Source organism: Mastacembelus armatus, chromosome 5 (assembly GCF_900324485.2).
Source record: "Mastacembelus armatus chromosome 5, fMasArm1.2, whole genome shotgun sequence".
Lineage (NCBI taxonomy): Eukaryota > Metazoa > Chordata > Actinopteri > Synbranchiformes > Mastacembelidae > Mastacembelus > Mastacembelus armatus.
In genome coordinates, this window is record NC_046637.1 from 402,134 (window position 1) to 426,538 (window position 24,405).

General features: G+C 45.5%; 1 protein-coding gene across 1 annotated transcript in view; it reads right to left on the bottom strand.

Annotated features, from left to right (window-relative positions):
• The window catches only part of grm7 (glutamate metabotropic receptor 7), a 164,148-nt gene that overhangs the window by 39,139 nt on the left and 100,604 nt on the right, over positions 1 to 24,405 (bottom strand). The window contains exons 5-7 of the mRNA XM_026306234.1: positions 19,289 to 19,426; positions 8,087 to 8,287; positions 3,047 to 3,186 (exon numbers count right to left, since the gene is read on the bottom strand). Of these exons, the coding sequence (XP_026162019.1) occupies positions 3,047 to 3,186; positions 8,087 to 8,287; positions 19,289 to 19,426 (479 nt within the window). The remainder of the gene's footprint in view (positions 1 to 3,046; positions 3,187 to 8,086; positions 8,288 to 19,288; positions 19,427 to 24,405) is intronic.

Genomic DNA, 24,405 nt, shown 5'->3' on the forward strand with positions numbered 1-24,405 from the left:
TCTGGTCACAGGTCTGTTGTTAGAGATGTGGAGAAGGACCCAGACACATCCTGCAGGTTCATAAATGGACGGGACATCACCCAGCACATACAAAATCAATACAGACGCTCTGCTGAACGAGGCTGTTGGTGCTGATGAACGAGATCACAGGGAAAACTCACGGCTGCATGTTAGAAAGATGAACCCACGAGGAAACACAGAATCAAAGACTCCACATCCCTGAGTGTCCTGCTGTTCCCATCAGACCTGCTGTTTGTGTGTGTGTTGTCAGTCAGGGACATGGACCAGGCTCCGGTGTGAACCCCCTGAGCTCCTAAACTGCCCATCAGAAGCTTCTCCATAAACGAATGTGAAGCGTCCTGGTCTCTGGGCTGCTAATTTACACTGTGCATACACATGACCCATGATTTGGTACTGGGACAGTCTCACTGTAGCAGAAACAGCCGAACTGCTGCCGCCTGACCGACCCATAGACCGCAGCAGCAGGGAACTATGCAGAAAACAGCAGAACCAAAACACTTGACTTCATTTTTCCACATTTGAAACAAGTAAAACCTCAAATCAGCTCTGGTTTTCTAGGATTACACGCTTGTAGGAAGTCATTTGAATACATCTGTTCCACATGGCAGAACAGGACATGTAGAGCAGATCATGCATGTCAGTGAGGCACGTTAGGAGAACTCATCCATACGTAACATGGCAGACACCCCCCGCAGGGCTGGGATCTTCTTCTTCGGTTCTATTGGCAGCAACCAGTTGAAACAAAGGTTACTAATCCTCTAAATATTCTCCTGTGCCTTCGCCTCAAATTGCCTAAGAAGATCAGCACATGTACCTTGGTTAAATCACATTAGTCTGACTGCCACGCTTGAACATATAGTTTCACTAATAGCTCCACTGTAAGGTGGAGAGTGACACACACTACAGAATACACTCAAAGGAATTATGAGGATGGAGGGAAAGAAGCAATAATGGGACACCTAATAGCAACAGCTCTGCCACATCTGGCTTACCGGGGGCTATTGAGGTGAATAATTTAGTGTTGTGAAGAAGCAGAGACGTGGCCTTGAATGCAGAAGCACAGGAGCAGCCACAGCATCAGACAACACGCCTGCTTTCTGCAGCAACATCAGGCATATTCTAGATTTGTCAGGCTGAATCTCCAGCACTGGTGACTGTGTTAAGAGACGGTGGTGGGACATTAAATAATCAACATTTGAACATGGGAGCTACAGTTTCCTCCTGTTCACAGCTACAATCTGACAGTAATCTCTGTGTTTGGACCAGTAGTAATACCAGTAGTAGCCCACAAACCAATTAACTGCCTCAGGGCGGCTCCAGAGCAAAAAGGAGGGGATCAACGCAGTCGACTGGATTCACCATCTGAGTAAAACATGAACCCATTTTATGACAATCCGTCCCAAACCAGTTCACTGAAAGCCCAACATGTCAACACGTCATGGCAGGAAAAGGAAAAGAGGCCGACGTCTTTAGCGTCAGCGCTAACGTGGCTAAAAACCCTGTTTGGCTCTGTGGTCCATTTGGCTCCGTGGTGCCGGGTGGATCACACAGCCTGATAATCAATTTGTAAAACTCTCACGCCATCAGATAATCGGCTCTGACGATCAGTCCACACCGAGGCTCTAATTAGAAACCCCCTCAGACTGCGAGCACGGGCAAATCTGCTGTAAATTGGCTTGAAAATCCTCCAGCATGTCCCAGCCCGAGTCTGATAAAAATACATGACGGGCAGAGCAAACGCCTCCCGCAGCATTTCAGTGGGATTTATTAACGGAGCTTTTAGATCTCGCACACACTCAGGAAGGATTAGGTGAGAGGGATGTTTGTGGGCTTCTCCTTCAGAGCTGCACACACCCTGTGAGGTAACAGGTGTAAAGACGAGGCTCCTCGGTGCGTCTGTATTGACAGAGATGCCTGCATGCACACAACAGGGTGGTTGTTTTCTGCAGTGACACTGAGCAGCAGCTTTAACGCTTTTATGGATGTTTCCTGCTCATTCAGTCTCCTCCCGTCCTCACTCCTTTATCCTCCAGCTCCAGCCTGTGAGCTGAGAATCAAACGCACTCCTCTCATCACTGCAGATGTTCCAGTGACTTAAATACGCTTCAGAGCAGGCAAGGGCCGAGGAACCACAGGCCTGAAGCCTCAGAACATTACAGCATGTCTAAACCATGACTGAACCATAAACCAACTGCTGGTACCTGCAAAAGGTCATAGTTCAACTGTCTCCCAGAAAGGACCTTCCTATAGAACTGAAACAGCAGAGGCACAACCAGCTGGACTCAGATGGAAGCTGGACTGTGAGGTGGATGTGGACTGTGAGAGCTGTTGTCTGGAACATTTTGCTGATACTTTCAGATCAACATGTCAAATATATTAAAGAACATTTGCTCATTTTGTTACAGGAACATGATCCAGGCAGGTTCCGGTGTTGGACGTGTCATTTCGAGGAGATTGGGTTGCAAAGTTTGACTTGAGATCTTTTATAGTGAAACTGTCCGAAACAGGACGGTGAGGCAGTTCAATTATGATATCGGCAAAATAAAGACTCATGACCTCATGAGATCATGAACCAAATGTAGGAACGATCGGCCTGATGTGACGTCGACCGTCAGCAGGTCCAGCCAAAGACCTGCCAGTGGACCAGAGTCCACGCAGGTGTGATTATCTGATAACTACCACAAACCTGTGGATGCAGACACATCCTGGGAACCAATGGTTTTCATTTGTGTTTGTACTGATGCAGATAAGCTGCCAACATAATACACAAAGAGATATTTTGACCTGCATTAGCCTACATTACCCATAATTCAGCATGGTAGACTGAATACTGCTCCTGTTGCTTTTCTATTTAAGGCAGATTTTCTCATCAACACCTCAGACAGTTATTGGGTCAGTCACTGTTGACCTTTAAAAGTTAGTTTGTGCAGGCAGAGGGAAACAGGAGCTCTGACCCAGATTCACCTGGTCGTCCTGTGTTTACAGGTGAAAATGTGCTGAGAACAGGTGAAACAGTTCCACTCACATTGAGCTGCAGGGTCTCCGTCCACTGTCCGATCACCCGGTAGCCGGGCACGCTCACGTTGTTCCACTGGTACTGAAACAGATCGTAGCGTCCGGGGGCGTCACCATTACGGTTGAATGTCACTGAAGTACCGGCACTTCCTGCGGGGGACAAATGGCCGATCAGTCAGGCAGTCAATACATCAGTCGCTCAAACTCTGCTGTAAAGGTCAGAACATTTGTTAAACGGTAAATGGTCTGTGTCTGCAGCACTGTTATCCAGACCAAATGACACTTAGCAGTTTCCCTCCACAGCCAGTGGGTTCACTAGCTGCTGGTCAGGGTCACGGAGGAGAGAGGAGGAGGTCGGTGGACTCGCGTTAATCAGGAACAACAGGAGCAAAGATCCGGTTCACACAGATTGTTATCTACTGGTGTGTTCGAACAGCACCTGCAGCTCCTCCTCACCTCCTGCTCCCCCGAGCCAAGTTATTCTCAGTTATACTGATTCTTTAATTCAGGCACTTCAGTCATTACTCACCTTGTTGTTTTACTCCAAGTAAAACCTGAAGTATTTGTACTTTATGCAACTTTACACTTCCTGTCCAGCAAAAATCCTCTCCAAAGGTGGTGATTTGTCGAATAAATAACAAACAGTTTTAACACCTTGAGGGTCAGATTCTTAGAAAAGCTGACGTGGTTCTGATCAGACACGTTTTTATACAGAACAACACATTTCTGCAGATGAAACTACACACAGTTTATAAAGCAGTTAAACCTTCAACAAGCACCAGAGCTCAGCACGTACAGCAGCAGGGTTTGGCCACAATGTCAGCAAACACAATATCTCCAAGCTGATGAAGCACAAACAGCCACTAAACATTTGGACCGATGGTGGAAAAGGTGACGGCAGCAGCGATTTAATAACCACATTTGTCAGCAATAACCTCAGTGCAAGGTGGATTCTGTGTCTCTGATGTTTAGGGCGACTGTCCTGCTGCATCACTCAGCCTGACCTGAGCTTCAGCCTGACCTGAGCTTCAGCCTGACCTGAGCTTCAGCCTCACCTGAGCTTCAGCCTCACCTGAGCTTCAGCCTCACCTGAGCTTCAGCCTCACCTGAGCTTCAGCCTCCCTGGCACTGTCCTGCAGGACACCATTTACAGGCAGCGAGTCCAGCCTCCAAACCTCCAGTCTCCTTTCATTGTTTGGACTCCAAGGATGCTAACGGCTGACTCCAGGTCAGAAGCCTCATGCTGCCATCGCTCTGTATGTTTAATGGGTGTGTTAAATAAAGATCACGGCTCTTTGTGCTTTATCAGCTTAGAAACATGGTGTTCATGAATATTAACATGATCAGAAACAGAGCCAGGTCTTCCAGCACAGTGAATAGAGACGGATTATGACGCTGCGTCTCATCGTCTCTCTGTCCTCCCCGTCCTCCCTCGCCCTCATTGTCCCTGTGTTCTGTCTCACGCTGTGAGGCCTCCTCAAAGACGCTGCATTTGTTTACTCTGGCTCGTCTCACTTCAGACCGGGCCAGCAGCCCCTTTCAGGTCTGTATTTAATTTTGAGAGAGAGGGAGGGAGGCAGATAGAGAGGAAATAGAAACGTGGTGAAAAGAGAGAGAGCAGCAAAAGGCAGGCCGGGCAGATAGTGTTGGTTTTCTTCTCTACAACCTAAAACACAGAAGAATCCAGACACCAGGACTGACTGTTCTGACAGGAAACTCTCCTGTTGGTGCAGATTCTCTATCGTGCCATGTTTTCCCTTCACCACACTCAGGTTTCCCTTTTACCTCATGACTTAGTTTTAACATTTTAATGTGACACGAGTCTTCGGGTTCATGACTTATGCTGAGAAGCAAAGCATCTTATTTCTGTGTGTGATGACACATTATTCATCTGCGTGAGAACAAAGCGCACGAGAGCGTGCACGCGTTTATCAAAGGGGCTTTATGTTTGTGTGCTTGGTGGGACGACACGTCATATTTAACATCTTCACCCTGGGCTGAACGAGCAGGTCCTGAATCACTGCTGGCAAACAGCCACGTCACATAACACGAGGATGAGTTCTCTGAGTTCAGCCCGGCCCGATCCTCTCCAGCTGATTCACTCATTCATTGTTTTAATCGATAACTTGCTGCCCCTGAGCCAAAAACATAAACTTAAGTCCACCATGTCCACTTTCTGACAATTGTTAAACCGTATTCTGAGGTGACGCAGGGTTAGGGTTAACACAGCCCCATCCACCATGACTGGACCCTGTTGGACCGGGATCCTGGGGCTGCAGAGGTTTTCTTGGTTCTGTTGGAACCCTGCTTGTGTTCAGTCTGGGCTCAGTGAATAATGTGAGCAGCTGTGGTCCCAGGAACATGTGTCTTCTGCGTCTCCGCTCAGGTGCAGTGTGGTCACACAGGGATCGCGACTAAAGAGCCATTTCATTTCAACAGTTTTCAGGGTCTTGGACTAGCACTCGTAGCTGTGGCTGCATCACTTGGTTTGATTTATTAAGTTTTAATAAAAACCTCAGCACTTTTAATCAATGCCCTCAGTTTCTGCGTCGGGCACAACAAACTGGACTGAGAAGGAAACTGGTTCTCGATTCAAACGATAACAGAGACTTTAAAGTGCTAAAATCTAATGGCAGTTGATCTGGTGCTCAGTCATTCCTGCCGGCGGCCGACAGCTGCTTCAGATCAATACTCGGGTTAATAGCGACCAAAGGCAGCTCAGACTTGATACAAAATGGATTTTGCTTCTCAGTCGATATTTGGCTCATGTTTGCTTCATTAGGGAGCCAGGAGAACAACAAAGGAACGACACCTGTGGTAGAAAGTGAGGAGTCTGAAGTGAATGCTCTTCCTTCCCTTTATACACTAATCTATTATTTAATCGAACTGAACCTCGGAAATATGATCTATTCCTCTCAGGGAAGCAGGTACAAAATCATCAAGATTTAAAGGCTGCAAATCTAGAAGGGCTGTGGGCTGAATCCGTTCCTCCCTCTCTCGTTTTTGGATTCATTAAGTTCGACTGCCACATTCATTTTAAATGAGCACATTTCAGTCTTTGCTAATTTCCTAATAAAAGAATCCCTGGAGGGGCAGAACTTAAAGTCTCCGTCTCATGTAATAAAACTATGAAACTATGCAAATAATAGATTAAATACTATTGTCTGATGAAAAGATGTTTTCATGTGTTTAGGAGGATTTTTCCTCTTGGTGCCTTAAAACCTCCACTGCCTCACTGTTGTTGTTTTTGCATTTGCTTTTTGTAAAGTGCTGCATAAAAGTCATGTTTATTAGCAGGACTAACAGAGTCTGCAGGTCAGTGCAGCAAGAGCCGACACTGCTCTAACCCAGGAGGAGGAAGGAGACCGCAGGGTCCAGCAGGGTCCCGTGTAGTGATGAGGGTCTGACGTAGATGCTTCTAGAGTAAAACAACAAAACATGGAACAAGAAGTGACCAGGTTGGTGGGAAAACTCAAACCTGTCCGTCCAGAGTTGGCAGCCTGCAGGGACAGAGTCAAGTTAGCCAAAACAAAAGCTCCAAACAGGAAGTATCTGTGGAACCATGACCGACTTTTGCTCTACCATGACCAGACGGAGAAAACTGAAGTGCTGGTCTCTGGCTGTGTCTGTCTGCTGTTTGCTGCTGAGCAGGTAGAGGACTGTGGCTTTTTACAGAACCAGGGGACCAGAATCCTGAACACTGAGCTGAGACTCAGTGTGGAGCTGCAGGTTGTTCACTGAAGACACTGCAGTGATTTCATGTTATTTGACATGTCCATTAGCTGCTCTAATCAGCCTTTAATGGCAGCTAGCAGGAGTAGACCTGCCCTAAAACACACACACACCTTCAGTCCCCTCAGCGTAACGACAATAACATCACGCTGCACAAACGCATAATAAACCTGAGTTTCATCTGCGCTTTGGCTGCACAACGAAACGTCTTTGAAGGCCACGAATGAAAAGAGGAGCAGGGTGATGAAATTCCTGTTTATGTTCCTGGACAGAAAGGAAGTTTGGAGAAGCCAGAAATCTTTGCACCTGCCACAATCAGGCTTCAGCAAGAGCAGTCATCTAATGCTAGGGGGCAGTAAAAATCTTAATTATCGCCCCTTTAAAACCCAAACCATGTGTCACGTTACAGCAGGTTCTTCAGTCAGCACAACATCCGGGGGGTTAAGGCACAAGTTACATCGCAGAGAAAACTAACCTGCTAATTACCCTGATTACTCTAACCCGAACCTGATTCAGAACCTAAAAGTGTTGACCCCCTATCAAAATGAGGACCAGCCAAAAATGTCCTCATTAGGATAAAAAAAACGTCACAAACATAGAAATACGAGTGATGGGACAGTCGGAGCCTTGACAATACAGCAGCACCTCTACATTATCACGGTTTTAACTACAGTTTAGTGATTTAGTGTCTCATTAGCAGCAGAACTGACTGATCAGAACAGACAAATGTGACACTGAAGGAAACAAACATGTTTTTCTAAATCAAATCACGGGTTGTAAAGTGACTTGGTCTCAGATTTGACTGAGACTAAACACAAACTGAATTTATTTCTGTCTTTCATTGTGAGAACGTTGAAATCTTCTCATCTTTTCAGCTTGATAATAAAACATAAAAACCATTTTGCAGGGCAGAGCAGGTTTGATGCGCTTCCATAAAAAGCGGTGCTGGTTTTCAGTGTTACGTAACAGACACAGCCAGAACCAGAACAGATCACGAGCCTTGACCCGTTTTGTCCGCACCCTGGTCTGTGTTCAGGTGCCTGAGTGTTTTGATGAGAGGTTGGACTACAAGGCGTGGAGAGGTATGTGGATATGCTGGATGATAAAACCCATTAAGACCATGATACTGAGACAGGTTTATGAGACAATCCAGATGATTTTATGCACTTTTATAACCAGCAGGGTTTTTATGAGCAGGCTTAGTTTGCTCCTTAGTCCATCTGGACCTGATTTTGTCTCACTCATGCAGTTTGGATCATATCTATCGTACACTTTACATTTTATCATCGCAGAAGGACAGAACCGTCAGTCCACTCACCATTGAAGCTGACGCTGCGGATGTACTTGAGTAGTTTCTTCCCTCCGGCCAGGTCCATGTCTGGGCAGATGCCGGAGTTCTCTGGACACAGGTCTCTCTGCATGTTGTGGAGGGCGTGGGCCATGGCGTACACCGCGTCGATCACAAACTGCACCTTCCCCTCCTGCTCGTACTTGGAGTCGATGCCGATGCGTTCCTGGCCTGAGAGACAGACAGATGAACCGGACTCAGTATTTACTGTGATCTCTGGTCTCTGATAATCCCCACACACTGCACGATTTCATTTTCTTTATTGTTATTTATTTAATCCTCTCAATAAACGGGCAGCCTGATTTAGAGCATGATCCCAGTGATTGAACATATACACTTTAAATGTGGCCCGACACACAAACAGCAGCTGCAACTTAAACGGGACTGAGAATCCTTGAGTCTTTTAAAATCCTCACGTGACACGAGAGGTGTCCATTTTGTTTTCTGCAGCTCGTTTCAGGCCCTGAAACCAGTTCTCCCAGTTTGATCGTGATGTTAAAACACCCTGTTTCATCTGGGCACTGTCACAGACACGATCAGCCAGACTGGCTTCCACACAGAACTCAGCGTTGACCTTCAGTTTGCTCATCAGCTCTGCAGTTTAGTGATTCTGGTTCTGCATCTTAAAGTGAGTTTAATCTTTAGATTCCCAAGGATTTATAACAGTCCGCACTTCCAGAACCCTGAATGTGCGGAGACCAACTCTGTGCACTAAGTGCTGTTGCAAACAGCAGCTTCCACCTCAGCACCGAGACGCACGACCAGTCAGAGCAGGTTCACGAGGCCGGAGAAACATTACGCAGCAAAATACTGCCACAGCATCTGACCCAGTCGGTTTATTAGGAACCCCCGTGTCGGACCCAGTCGGTTTGTTAGGAACCCCCGTGTCGGACCCAGTCGGTTTGTTAGGAACCCCCGTGTCGGACCCAGTCGGTTTGTTAGGAACCCCCGTGTCGGACCCAGTCGGTTTATAAGGAACCCCCGTGTCGGACCCAGTCGGTTTATAAGGAACCCCCGAGTCAGACCCAGTCTGTTTATTAGGAACCCCTGTGTCAGACCCAGTCGGTTTATTAGGAACCCCCGTGTCGGACCCAGTCTATTTATTAGGAACCCCCGTGTCGGACCCAGTCGGTTTATTAAGAACCCCCGTGTCGGACCCAGTCGGTTTATATAAGGAACCCCCGTGTCGGACCCAGTCGGTTTATTAAGAACCCCCGTGTCGGACCCAGTCGGTTTATTAAGAACCCCCATGTCGGACCCAGTCGGTTTATTAAGAACCCCTGTGTCGGACCCAGTCGGGTTATAAGGAACCCCTGTGTCGGACACATCAACAGGAGAGGGGAGCTCAACATGAGTTGGCCGACACCACTAACTGCATGTTTTTAAACTTGTTTCTCTCTTATTTAGTAGAAAACAGTTTCTCACATAGATGCATCTGTACCGTCACACCTGAAAAGGACCAAACCTCCAGCTTCTCCAGGACTCCAATGTGTAGTGAATGATTTTAAAGAGGACAGATCTGTCTCGGCTGCTGTTGAAAGCATTTTTCATAAATGTGACTTCAAGCACATACTCAGCCCTTTAGAGGTTTTTAAATGACATGTTTGACCATGACATACTGACTAAACCCCTTCAGAGTGGGTTAACGTCTGTCTCGCCATCAGACCACTTTCAGCCAGGACTTTCTTCTAGCTGTCCATCATCCTTCCTCTTAGTCAAATCAGCAGGAATGACCCCACTGCACTGTTGAGCTCTACAATATGAATCTTTAATCAACCAGACAAGAACGTCATCAGTATTGGATAATTCTGACAAATCCTCGGTAACATCCATCTATTATCGTACTATTAGTTTCTGTACAGAGTGTGGGCTGAGCCAATCCCAGCATGCAGTGGGTGAGAGGCGGGTCCCCCCTGGACAGATCAGCAGCCAATCACAGGGCTGACACACAGAGACAGACACACACTCACATTCACACCTACGGACGATTTAGAGTCAACAACCAACCGGACTGATTTATTAACGCTCTCAAATGTAAACCGTCCAGTATCTGCTGCTGAAGTGTAGTGGAGCTTCAGGTGCAGTGAAGTACAACGAGAACATACTTTGCTAAACGCAGTTTTTTCCTACCATTAAAGATGGTCATGGTCAGTAAAATACTGAGGCTAAATGTTCCTCACATACAGTCTGTGAGTTCCAGGCTTCATACAAACACCAGACTGACCACGGCTCCCTGAGCTGAACTGGTCACGGCACCGTTAAACAAACAGAAAATATTCTAATGAAAAGAAAACAGGTTTCATGAGGGGCAGCTTACCGAGCAACAGGCTCACAGACAGAACGTGATGGTGCAGAGTTCATCCCCACTTGAGACCTCATTAACTGACCCTGTGGATGAACTGTTCCAGTGAGTAAATGTGGAGCCTCCTTGAACAGTCACATATGAGCTGAATTATGTATGACACCCTCCTCCAAAGACACAAATCCCAGTTTAACCTTGGCTCAGACATACAGCAGGGACCCCCTCGTCTCCAGACCAATCAGGATCCTCTGAGGGGAATATTGCTCAGGGACGGGTACAGGATGAGTCCAAAAGTCAAAAAAGCCACATCTTCATTTATCCAAGTGCTGGGGCCAAAAAATGGATCAAAACTACTTCACAACCTGCTCCCTTTAGAACCTCCTGCATTATTACTGCATTTAAGTTCATTCATTCAAACAGGATGAGTCCAAATCTTTTTCAGTGCTCTATTTAAGATCCAACCAGCTTCTTCCCAAACCATTACAGGTGCTGAACAAACTGGCCGTGTCTGATACTGATCTGCTTCAGGCTGTTTTCTTTGCTGCACTTTGGAAGAACACAGCTGTGGGTTACAAACAGTGACAACAACCAAAATAAAGAAAATACCAATAAAAAGTGGAAATGGGTCAGTTTCCCAGAAGCTTTTTGAAATGACCACTGAAGGAGATTAGGACTCAGAACCTGCAGGGCCGAACCAAAAAACACGACTGATCATCTGCGCAGCAGCTTATGATGCGTCTGACACGTGTTTACGTTTTGGAGGCTGCAGCAATGACCGCGGGCCAAAGGACGGACCAGGTGACCAAAGAGCGACAGAGTCCGAGTAGGGAGGAGGTCTGTAGCCTGCTGTCTGTTCCACGCCAACAGACACCGAACAACAACAAGGAGTTAAACCATCTGTCACATTGAAAAGGGGGTTTCAGCCTTAGGTGTGTGGGTTCTGCCCTCAGCCCCAGATCTTTAGTAGATAGAAGAAATTTAGCTTTAGAGAATCATCTCCATCTCTACTGTTACACCCGTGATACACAAACACATTTAATAAAATCTAAGCACAAAACGTAGCTGGTATGTTCTTCACCATGAGCTTCTCTCTGCACGTCTCTCAGTAAACAAACCTGCATGTGAACTGCATAATATTTCAATATGTGCTGCATTTACATGAGCACAACAAAAAGACCTGTTACTGCAAAGCCTTTATTTTGGCATTCAGGACAGACAGCTCTGGTAATTGGGGGAGACTTCCCTGAATCTCCGGTCAGAGATATTAGACTGGATTAATCTCATCTTACAGACAGTTTCCTCCCTCAGCTGGTCACGACAAGCCTCATCTTCTTACTGTTGTTATCACAGGATATGTTTATTTCAGTGACCCTGATGAAAGTGAGCACAAACCATCACGTCGCTCAGCCAGCTGGTGTTTTCACACCGTGTGGCTGCAGAACTTTAGGACTGAGTCTTGATGAGCATCCTCCCCTGGCTCCCACTGGTCCAGGTGCTGCTAGAAGTTCCTCTAAAACGACGTTTGTTAATGGAAACTCAGCTGTTGATGCTGACAATGCAGCTTTGTCTGACAGTGGGATCTGTGCTAAAGAGATATGCCGGGACATGAAACACACATGGACAGACATCTGAAGCAGCAGAGAGTGTGAACAGTAAAGCACGAATAATGTTCCTCTGCACTTCCTGTAGTAACTTTCCTCCACTGAAGGTACAGGCGTAAAGTGGCAGCTGCTGAGGGCTGGATGGAGGAGTTTCTACTGGAACAGCTCGTTTAAAAGCGCGCACACACACACACACACATTACATGTATCAAATACACAACATACAACCTGACATTTGTACCATGACCAGTTCCTGTGATGTTAATGTGGATATTTAATAGACAAACCACTGACAGTTTATTCTGATCAGTGTTGATGAACAGCTCTTCATGGCCGCAGTGACACTGAACTGTCTGTCTGGGACAACCAGGCCGAGTAGAAGCAGCAGGATGAGTAGCAAACACGGAAAACTAAAAACTAAACTCATGTAAAAAAGCTGAGCTGCAGCAGCGTGCGGCATCTGTTATGGCCTTATTTGGCTTCAGCGGCCCCAGACATAAATAATGAGGGAATAAAAGGAAAGAGGCAAACTGGATGAGGATGAGTGAAACGTGCTATCAATACCCCCATAACCTCGTTAACGTCAGAGGAGCGGCCGAACTAGCCAGGCAGCTAATGGCACAACATGGACAGCCTGTTCCCGCCACAAATCACAGCTCCAACAGGGAGCGCCAACATGTCCCCAGCACCACAACAGCCGACCTGCGTCAAACAACCCGTCCGGTCGATTTCAGTAACTAACCCTAACGCTGGTTAAACACTGTTCGTGTCCAAGTCATTTTCATGGATTTTGAGGAACTGAACTGAAAAGTAGTATTAAAATAAGCTGATTGGCTATAGTTTCTTTAAGTGTAATTATTTTTCCATGATGGGATTTAGGAAAATGTCACAGTCAGTGTTGACATTCATCACTTGTAACTGTGTATCAGGTCATTCTGAGATAATTAAGATCCTGAACGTGACAATAAAACACGAATCACACTCAGCTGAGCGACACCTGTAACATCACAAGCAGATGTGCCAACAGCTGTCTGGTCCTGACCACAGATGGGGATCAGACGGCCCTCAGCACCAGCCCTCGCCCCGGGTGTCGGCACGGCCGCTGGTCCGAGCCCCTTGTCTCTTTCTGGTCTCTAACTGCTGTTCCCTGCCTGTGGCAAAGGGCTTAATGCTGTCGCTCATATCGCTGCTCCGCTCTAAGTCTGCTAAGAGGATCAGCACAGACCCTGCAGGCCTCAAAGGCCATGACCACAGACTTATTGTGCTCATCACTGCCTGCAGCTACTGAGGGACTGAGGTACCTGCTACAGTCCCTCTTAGATTTTAGGAATACACTACATTTATCAGCAGCACATGGAGCTAGTCAAATGGTCTCCACCTTTAACAACATTAAAGTGATCAACACAATAATCATCAATAATTAGAATCCAATAATATCAGATCCATTCATGTGAAATGGGCCATTCTGCACAATGAGTACTTTTACTTTGGATACTTCAAGTACATTTGGATGCTGGTACTTTGGGACTGTTACTGCAGTAACATTATCAAAGCAGGCCAGTATTTGTACACTGGTAATGAGAGCACAGCACTAAACAGACTCTTGTTTGAGGCGGTGCTGACCTGCTCCTGGGTGAATTACAACTAATTTCAGCCAATTATCTTTTGTGTTAGAGGTAAAATTAAAACCATCTATTGTAGCATTGCAGATGAAAATTAATGTGCAAACTAGAAAATCTAACAAAAGGTTGAAAATCATTTTTTCTGTTAATTCATAAACATGACCTCTGGACTCAGGATGAAAAAAGCAGACAGTGCAGTTGGTAATCTAAAGGAGACCGATTCGCTCTGTTTGGTGACATAGTGAACCAGATGTCACCTTCTTTTATTTCTCCATGATGCATCTCTACAGTTCTGGTAAAACTACACAACTACACAAATACCTGTCCCACTTTCTGTAGTAAAATTACGTTTGGTCTCCCTGGAGAAAGTAACTGCCAGCAGGGCGATCACCCTCTCTCTTCATAACAAGCTCTTTGTTTACAGCGACTTTAACTACGTGATAGATCGATAAGAGGCAGCTCACAGCCGCTTCCCATCCAACCTGACGGAGCCTGAGAGGATGAATCCAGCTGTGCTGAGCCTGTAGAGGATGAGGCTGTGGCCAGAGACGCTTCTACAATGTCCTGGACTCAAAAATATTTCCAGTACTCTAATATTCCTGCTGCATTAATGTATGTTAAAGTTTACTGCTATAGTTGTCCAAGGCATGTTTGATCCATGTTCTATTCAGGGAAATATCACATTTGATTTTATTTATTCCAGATGTTGAACTATCCACTTTAACAGCTGTGTTTACAATTAGATTAAATGAAAGCAGCCATTTATTATTCTTAACAGATGCTCATCTCTGATGTCCACAGCATTTTCCCTGAAGTACCAAATCACAGTTGGTGGAGAGAGAAGTGAAATGATTTGCTCAGGATCAGAGGATGAAACTACTGATATGATATCAATAAAAGTATAAAAGTATATTTTGTACTGCAGCCATCAGGGTCGGTATGGATCTGGATCCATTGGTTTATTAGTTATTGTTTATCTGGATGCTTAGTGGTTAGCACTGTTGCCTCGCATCAAGAAGGTTCCTGGTTTGAAACCCATCAGGGGCCTTTCTGTGTGGAGTCTGCATGTTCTCCCTGTGCTTGTGTGGGTTTTCTCCAGGTACTCTGGTTTCCTCCCACAGTCCAAAAACATGTATGTCAGGTTGATTGGTGACTCTAAATTGCCCATAGGAGTGAGTGTGAGTGTGTGAGGTTGTTGGTCTCTATGTGGCCCTGTGATGGACTGGGGACCTGTCCAGGGTGGACCCCTGCCTTTCACCCAGAGAGAGCTGGGATAGGCTCCAGCAGGTGATGGATGGATGGATGCTTTTCTGTTTATCGATAGTGAAGCTGAGCAGAACATGTTCCAGTACCACATCCCAAAGTCCTGGATTACTGGACTCAAAAACAATAAATCCTAAACTTGGAATTTTTACATCTGAACTCTTAATCCCCGACAGCTGACGGCTGATGTAATAAAAAAAACTATATAGTAAAAATACCATCATATGGGCCAATATAATTACTTTTCAAATGGATAGCACCAGTGCAATCAAGCAACATAAAAGCGCTCAGTGTGACTAATGGCTGCTGGTGAAGTAAACGTCCTGTAAACAAACCAAAGCAGCCTCCTAATGCTGCAGCATGTGGCAGCTTTATTACGGCAGTAACAGCTGAGGGATGTTCTTCACGGAGATTAAGGGTGTGACGCTGTTGTGCATGCGGCCGCTGCCTCGCCATCATGAGGATACATAAAACTGCATTGTTGGCCGTGTCGTGTTTATTTCCTACTGTGCCTGAAGAAGCATGTGCAGCTTTCAGGGTGGTCCAGATCCGTCTGCTCATCCAGTTCGGAGTTGCAGAGGTTGTTCCAGCTCGGCCCGGAGTCACAAACACCTCTACAGTTGGATCATTTGGATTTATTTCATTCTTTGCTTAGACTGTGAGGGATCAACTTTACTCCTGCAAGTGTACACGCGTGTAATGTTTCTTCATGGAAATATCCAAACAACACAAAACTCCAATAATAGAAGCAAGAATAAAACTTCTAAAGTGAGTTAAAATGACGCTGTGTTTGTGCTGAAGTGCAGCAGGAAACAAGTGATTTTTCTTTAAGAACTGGAGGTTCCCCAATTAGTCAGTAAGAAAATGCTGCAGCTCACTGGCTCATATTGTATAATTAAAAAAGTGGTTGTGCAGTAGGAAGAAAATAAATTATCTGAATATTGAACTTCCAACTATTTCCACCTCTGTGCTGTAGCTTAAGGACTTTCTGCTGCTGATGTTCTGTTACTTGGGTTCTCAGCGGTTCCTGTCAGTATTTGGCCCTTTGGTCCTGATGTTACAAAGGATTAGCAGCACTTTGATGTTTATTATAGACATAACTATACAATCATCCATCCATACATGCCCCTGTCTATCTACGGATCAACTTATTCCGAACCAGACTAATGAGACTTCAGGGCCTGTAGGACACATACAAACTCTGAAGTTTGTGCCTTTCATATTTCATCATTCCAACACACTGTGTGTGTAATGACAGAGTTGGGAAAGACTGTGCTCCTACAGCCTTAAGCATTACTTAACTACAGACATTTTAGAACAGCTGGGAAACTGAGGTGCGACCAACTTTTGACTGGCACTAAATGTTGGAACAGACGATAGAGCCAATTATCTTTTCCTACACGGGTCTGCTGCATCTTATTTCCCCCAGGACGGGCTGACAGGTCCCACCCAAACAGGCAGAACATACAAACTCCTCGTACATATGTGCAAAAGTCCTCGCTGTGCCGGGGCAGTCGGATCAAATAATCCCCAGACGTGCTGATTCATTATGGTCTGCACACAGCCCCGATGAGGGCCGAGATGTGAAGCTTCTTACTCAGCGCTGAGCCTGAGCCGCTCCCACTGATTCATTCATGTCCGTGACAAACACCAGCACAGTGATCGGTCTCTGCCCATAACGAGCCGCCACAGTCGCACACAGCGGCGTGAGCTGTGGGCCGAAGTTAGGTCGAGCTGGGGGCCGAAGTTAGGTCGAGCTGTGGGCCGAAGTTAGGTCGAGCTGGGGGCCGAAGTTAGGTCGAGCTGTGGGTCGAAGTTAGGTCGAGCTGGGGGCCGAAGTTAGGTCGAGCTGTGGGTCGAAGTTAGGTCGAGCTGTGGGTCGAAGTTAGGTCGAGCTGGGGGCCGAAGTTAGGTCGAGCTGGGGGCCGAAGTTAGGTCGAGCTGGGGGCCGAAGTTAGGTCGAGCTGTGGGTCGAAGTTAGGTCGAGCTGGGGGCCGAAGGTAGGTCGAGCTGGGGGCCGAAGTTAGGTCGAGCTGTGGGTCGAAGTTAGGTCGAGCTGGGGGCCGAAGTTAGGTCGATAACTGCAGCAGATGTGACGGGGACGTGTGTAAAGAGGTGGAGTTTAAAACAACAACGATTTAGCATTTCATCTGTCGACTGACCTCTGGCTTGTGTTCAGCCTGTTGGCACCGCTTCACAATCCGATATAAAATTACACTGAAGCCCAGAGAAACATGGACGGACCAGAGCTGGATTTTATGGTTTTGTTCATTTTTTCCTTTTCTTTTTTAAAGGGTGGGATTTTCAGGGTTTATCTGTTCATCTATTGTGGATGTTTGAATTACTGGTAATAACCAGCATGACCTGAAGACACGTCACAGTCCTGCTGTGTGAATGGACGTTGTACCCATACGGGTCAACACCGCTACCTGCAACCAGCACAACTGGGCCCTGACACTCAAGCCTATAAAGATGAGCATGAAGTGGAGTTACAAATATTACGGGGGTCTATTATGTGACTAATTTCCTTCCAAGCAGGGAAAATGATGATGATTCCACTGAGTTGATTTAACAAAGAAAGCCTGAGCTCCTCAGAGAACATTTTCCGTTCATGCAACAGTGACTGAGTCATCAGTGTGTGCTCACAGAATAAAGCTGTCTGCTGGTGTGTGTCTGCATGCCTGCTGCTGTGAGGAAACACAGGCAGTCAATCATCCCCGAGTGGCACAGAAGGTGTGTTCATCTGCAAGTGAAGGGTTTCTGGAGGGCACAGACCATCCAGGGTGTCTGTGCTTCACATTCTGATGTGAGGAGGGACGTCGGGCAAAGGCAGAGGAACAAACTGAAGGTTGATGGGAAAAGGCATGGAGACGTTTCATGTGAATCGGATAACGGACTGAGACTGACATTAACACTGATGTTAATTGGACCGAGAGCGGGAAATAATAAAGGAGGGGGAAGGAAACAGAAATCCAATGAGGCAAATCTAAAGAAGACAGGGTAAGTTCTTCTGTAGCTTCAATCAATACTCTTAATAGAACAGGTTCATTAGTGCTCAGGTTCTGCTCACACTATCATACAAGATGACTAATTAGTATAGATTATTGATGGCAGACAACAGAGGCTCATGGATTTGTGTTTGCAATTGCAAAGGCAGTTTCCACAGAGAAAAATGATCCTGTGCAAAGTCATTCATCACACATGGAATCTCCTCTTTCTCTCAGCGATTCTTCTTCTAGACCAGGGCTGCTGAGGACTGAAACAGTTTTTACACATCAGGCTCCGGTGTGAACCCCCTGAGCTCCTAAATTGCCACCATGCACAGACTGAACTGACATGTGAAGAACAACAACATCATCTGTGCTCAGTTTCCTCCAAAGCTGCTGGGTTCCCATATGTTCCTTCCAGTTTGGCTCCATCAGAAGCTTCTCCATAAATGTCCAACCAATGTGAAGCATCCTGGTCTCTCCACTGCCCCCCCTCCTCCATGTTGATGTTTCCCGCTCTGTGAGGGGCCCCCACTGGTCAGATCAGATCTGGGCCATTTGCATCTTGCACTTTTGATTCTGTTGCTCCAAATTATTAGGGACACAATGCAACATGGGGAGTGTAAACATCTGTCTAAAGATGTAAACTGTGGCATAGTGACAAAGTGAGGAGATTATTGGGCTGTGACAGGATGTGAAAGTGATCTGCAGTACACGTTACAGCAGACAAATTCATAGTATTACAGCCTGAAAGAGGCTGCCGATGTTTCTGGAATCTAAAGAACCTGCAGTTCAGTCTTCTCAGGCTCAGAAACATATGAAGACTGGTTTTCAAAGCTGCAGCCACAGATGATGCTACACCGGATGGTCCAGAGACACTACAAGACTAGAACAGCAAGGAGGAGGTGCAGCGATGATGTGGGCTGGAGCAGCTCCAGACCTTTGTATAAAAAGAGACTCGCACAGGACAGTGCACTGAGCATCTCATGCTCCACAAAACACCGCAGACTCTTCGGGGCATAAACCATCCCCGCCCGACCTCAACCCTGCTGAGAACTATGGAGCATCTATAAAAAGAAGATCTACGAGGGGAGCAGCAGCTCTGGGAGGCAACAGTGGCATCATCAGATGAAACAGGCTCTACACTGAAATGACGCCAAAGAATAAATTCAAATGCAGCTCGATCTGTTAAACATTATGTTTTTAAAATGCATCGGAGAATAATCCATGAAACAAACAGCACATTTCTGCTTTGGCTTCATTCTGAGCCATTAAGTGTTTCCAACCTGCTTTCGGGAAACATGTATTTGTCCTTTCAAAACATCTGCCCTCACTATCAGGAGGTTTAGCTTGTGAACAGATTCACACCTCAGTCATTAATCACACACACAGCGTACCTGTGCACTTCCTGCTGCTCTCATCTTTCTTGGACGAGCTCATCAGTTTGCAGTTGAAGTTCTCCTCCCAGTACTCGGCAAACCACACGTTCCTCCGGTTGTTCTCCAGAGTGCGTGAGGTGAAGTAGGCGTCGAACCCTGAAAGACGAGGAAAACAAAGGTGGTTTGTTCTGGTTTGTTCACAGGGGTTCACACAGCAGATCTGAACAGTCCTAACAAGCAAGACGTGTTTCCTCATGTTTATCTGCTCATTTTGTGGAACAGACCTAACGGGCGCTCATAACTTTCATTTCAGTTCAATTTATTTCTATAGCACCAAATCACAATTCAATCATCTCAAGGCACTTTACACAAAACACAACAACCCAACAAATCCCTTATGAGCAGCACCTGGTGAGAGTGGAGAGTCCTGGGGCAGTCTAGGCCTATAGCAGCATAACTAAGGGATGGTTCAGGGTTGCCTGAAGCCAGCCCTAACTATATGCTTTGTCAAAGAGGAAGGTTTTAAGTCTAGCCTTAAAAGTGCAGAGAGTGTCTGCCTCCTGAACCCAGGCTGGGAGCTGGTTCCACAGGAGAGGAGCTTGATAACTAAAGGCTCTGCCTCCCATTCTGCTTTTGGAAACTCTGGGAACCACAAGTAGACCTGCACTCTGAGAGCGAAGTGGTCTATTGGGATAATATGGTACTATGAGGTCTTTAAGGTATGAAGGAGCTGGATCATGAAGGGATTGGTACGTGAGGAGATCATATTATATTGGTCTATAATTAGCCAAGACTCCTGGATCAAGACTAGGCTTTTTGAGTAAGGGTTTGATTACTGCAGTCTTAAAGGCCTGTGGTACGTAGCCTGATACTAGAGATAAATTTACCAAGTCTAATAAAGATGAGTTCATTAATGGCAGGGTGCCTTTAAGCAGTCTAGTCGGGATGGGGTCCAAGAGACACGTTGATGATTTAGATGAAGCAACTACTGATATAAGTTCAGAGAGATCTATAGGAGAGAAGCAGTCTAAACATAACTGAGGTCCTACAGATGATTCAAGAGCTACTGTAGTAGAAGATTCATTTATTGCAGTTATAGGAAGCATCTGCTGAATTTTATCTCTAATAGTTGTGATTTTATTTGTAAAGAAACTCATAAATTCATCACTGCTGAGAGCTAAGGGAACACTGGGCTCAACAGAGCTGTGACTTTTTGTCAGCCTGGCTACAGTGCTGAAAAGAAACCTGGGATTGTTCTTATTTTCCTCTATTAGTGATGAATAGTATGCAGTTCTGGCTTTACGGAGAGCTTTTTTATATGTTAGTAGACTGTTTTTCCAGGCTAGAAAAATTTCCTTTAAGTTTGTGGAACGCCACTTCCTTTCCAGCCTTCGTGATGCTGCTTTAAGGTACGAATGTGTAAATTATACCAGTCTTCTAGTCTTCTAGGCTAGTCTTCTCTGATTCACTAACTTCTTTTTCAGAGGGGTCACAGTATCAAGCGTTTCATGCAGTGAGGCTACAGCGCTGTCAACAACATGATCAATTTGGTAGGGAGTGGGATTGAGGCAGCTGCCCTCCACTGTGTTGGCACATGGCATAGATGGAAATAAAGATGGAATCATTTTCTTGAATAAATTAACAAAAAAGACTTGACTAGTATGTGACGAGTTATGAGCTGTTAGAGAGTCTAGTTAGTTTTTAGGTGAGTCAGCCTGGAGCTAACCTGTAAAGAAGCTGTACAGAAACACACAGCACAACATGCTAACAACAGGAAGTGAATTGACTGACCCAGGAAACACGTCACCACCCACAAACGTCGTCAATGTGACACATCTGGCTCCACAGCAAACAACACAGAGTAACATCCGAGATAAAAGACAGTGGTCGGACTTCTCGGCAACAAAACAATTATCATTTCCAAAATGTGTTGGCACCTTCTCTACGCTGACACCCTGAGCCAGTTAATGCAGCTCAAAATGATGCTTTGTGCATTACTGCCAAAACACATGCCAACACACCAGCAAAGCCTTCCATATGGAAATAAAATTCTTGGCAAAAAACAACAATTGCAACGAGATGAATAGAAAGTGAGCAGAAATAGCTGTGAACATATAACCTCTGCAGAAACCATAAAGAGCTTGGAGATGTGGAAGGTGGTGTGTAGGTTTCTAATCACATTAAGAGATTATCTCTCACTATGAAAATAAACAAGAAACAGGTCAAAGGCAAAACAAAATATAAGGCTTTTATTTCACCACACTAACCAATATCAGTAACTATCACACATTAATAGGCCCAGCTGCAGCCAGATGTGCCCTGAGTTAATGTGGAATCACAACCACATTCAGAATCATCTTTATTGGCCAAGTCTGTGGAATTGAATTGGAATGAAACAAGGAATTTGACTCCGGCTCACTAAGCTCTGTCTACGTGCAAGAATTAAATAAAGGGGATGAGGTTTATACAACTGACACTTGTGTTTTTGTTGGCAAAACCGGTGACTGGGAGAAATAATGATTCTTTCAATTACTTTCATTTCAACTGGTTTTTGTAATCATCCTGTTTTAACCATTTAAAGAAATGTTGGAAAGAACCATCATCACCATCATCATCATCAACATAAATGTTGATAAAATGTTCAACTTGCTGTGATGACAGATTCTCAATAGCATTGAAATCCTGCGTAAATAAAAGAATTGGTTAACTTGAGACTTGTCCTTTCTAATTTAGCGTCATAACAAAAATATATGTTTGAATCATCACACGGGGCTGGTCAAAGGCAGGAACGTGAAAACAGACGACTCTAATTTTCCTGAATCGTGTGTTTGTACAGTACTGATGATTTATGGGTTAAGATCTGTGGATTTTTTGGAAGCAGAAGCTCCAGAACTGGACAAAAAACAAAAACAACAAAAACAAGGCCACTCAGATTCCTTTCTTTTTTATCTTGATTTTTTTTTTACCTTTATCAAACTATAATTAAAATGGATGGTAATTAAAAAAAAACCCTTTAGCAATCAGAATTCATGTAGTTCTTTTTTGACAGCTTTGTCTCCTCCACTCTATCACCCAGATCCTCACAGCGGTGCAGGAAATTGAGTAATAAGAAGAGGAGTCCTTTATCTTAAGAAGTGCACTTAATCATCCGACTGCTCTGCTATAAGTATTGTCTTCAGGATGACAGGGCTCCTCTCTCCATCACTGATACTGGGAGATGTCCTTGGCACCCAGTGATGATGTCACTGATGCATAAATTTTAATAATTTCTGACGGGCTAAAATTAGGATTGTGACCTCTATAAGTTTCTGTGCACGGAGTGGGAGACGTCAGGGGAGGGTCAGTCAGGGAGGTGGTGCTGATGGGGGTTAAAGGCAGACATGAAAGTGCAGGAGAAAATAGAATAGATGACAAGAATATAAAAGTTGAAGACTCCATTACAGTGAAAGACTAATTCATAATTCATTCAGTGATGTGATCTGGCTGTGAGACGGGCCGACTCTGCAGGGAAAGACACTGAGCTGCTGGAGCCTGAAGATGTCGGCCTCATCCTGCCAGGGCCGGATATTCGATCTGAGGCGTCTCTGACAGGACAGAGCTCATGTCCTCCTCAGAGTTTCCCCTGCACAGCACAGAGTGTAACAAAGAGCGGTGCCTCTTAGACACACATGTTTTCAGAACCACCCAACACCTAACACCCAAACCTGACAGGCCAGTTTTAATAAGAGGATTTATGTTTCTATGATGTTCCTGTTATCATTGCTGCCAACGTCGATAGTGTCATTTCAACGACAGATCCACCAAAACACGAGCCCACAGGTCATCTGTGAAAGCAGCATACAACCCACAGTGAGGTTTGTTTGGTGACCCCTAGTGGCCGGGGCGGATCCTTGCCTCAATAAAACCCAGCACCTGAACAGGTATTTCACCAGGTACCTCTCTGTGGTATTTCACTGTGAGACCGACCGCCATTGTTTCTTTGATCCTTTGTTTCATAACCTAAACTGTCTCGTTATTATTGGAGCCACGGTGCTGAAGGCTTGGTGCGCCTCAGTACGATCTCCATGCATTTACGCTCCATCGCCCGTGGAACCAGATTATTCTGTCGACGCAGAACAAATGAAGAGACGTTAAACTGTGTCTGACTGAGGGGCGGACTGTTCCTGTGGAAACAGCTCGCAGCTTAAAGGAAACTTAATTAGAAACATCATTGTAACTGCTCTTTGTAAAGGAGCATTAGAGCTGCAGCAGCAAACGTTTGAAAAAGTGGGGATTGAACAATAACCACACCTGGATATAACCTGGACACTGGGGCTTAGCCTCCTTCATGGAGCACATGGTCTAAGTCACAGGTCCTGAGGAGAAGCAGCAGAAAACCAGCTGTGGATCAACCCAGAGCACACACTGACTGTACAAGGCCTCACACCTGTGGCAGCATCACCACAATTTTGCTGTGAGCTTCTGTGCTTTGCAGTAATTAGAACCCACCCCCATCCTGCTTCATGAGATGGGTCATACTGGGGTTAGTGGGGATTTGTCTAACACGGTCCGACTACGTTGGAAGTCCAATGGTCCACTGACTCGTGTTGCCAGGAGCAAAGAAGTGGGATGATGTTGTGCAGCAGTGGCAGAAGTTCTGAGATCCTTTACTGCACTAACAACAGAAATACTAGAGGAAAAATCCTCTGTTCCAAGTAAAAGTCCTGTATTCAATAAGTACTACCAAAGTGCAAAGTGTACAAATACTGGCCTGCATTGATAAAGTTACTGTAGATACTGCATGACCAGACTGTATTTTGTTGGATTCATTTGACTCTGAAAAGGAACTAAAGTTATTATTATACGCTGGTTCGGCCTGATGCAACATGCTGTTCAAACGTTTTAGAGAAATAAATCCGTTTGTAACCTCAACTGGAACAATGTCCTATTTAGCAGCACTTGACCAGTCCATCCATCGTTATTCAAAACACGTGTGTCCTAAAACACCAACAGCAGGGAGCTTCAGCCCTGACTTCAAATATGAAAACACTCTGTAGAGGAGCTTTTCAGACCGTGAGGGTTCAGAGCAAAAGCTAAAGGGACAGGTGCATACAGGTGTTCTGGGAACAACAGGAAGTGAGGTGTTGCCTCCACTG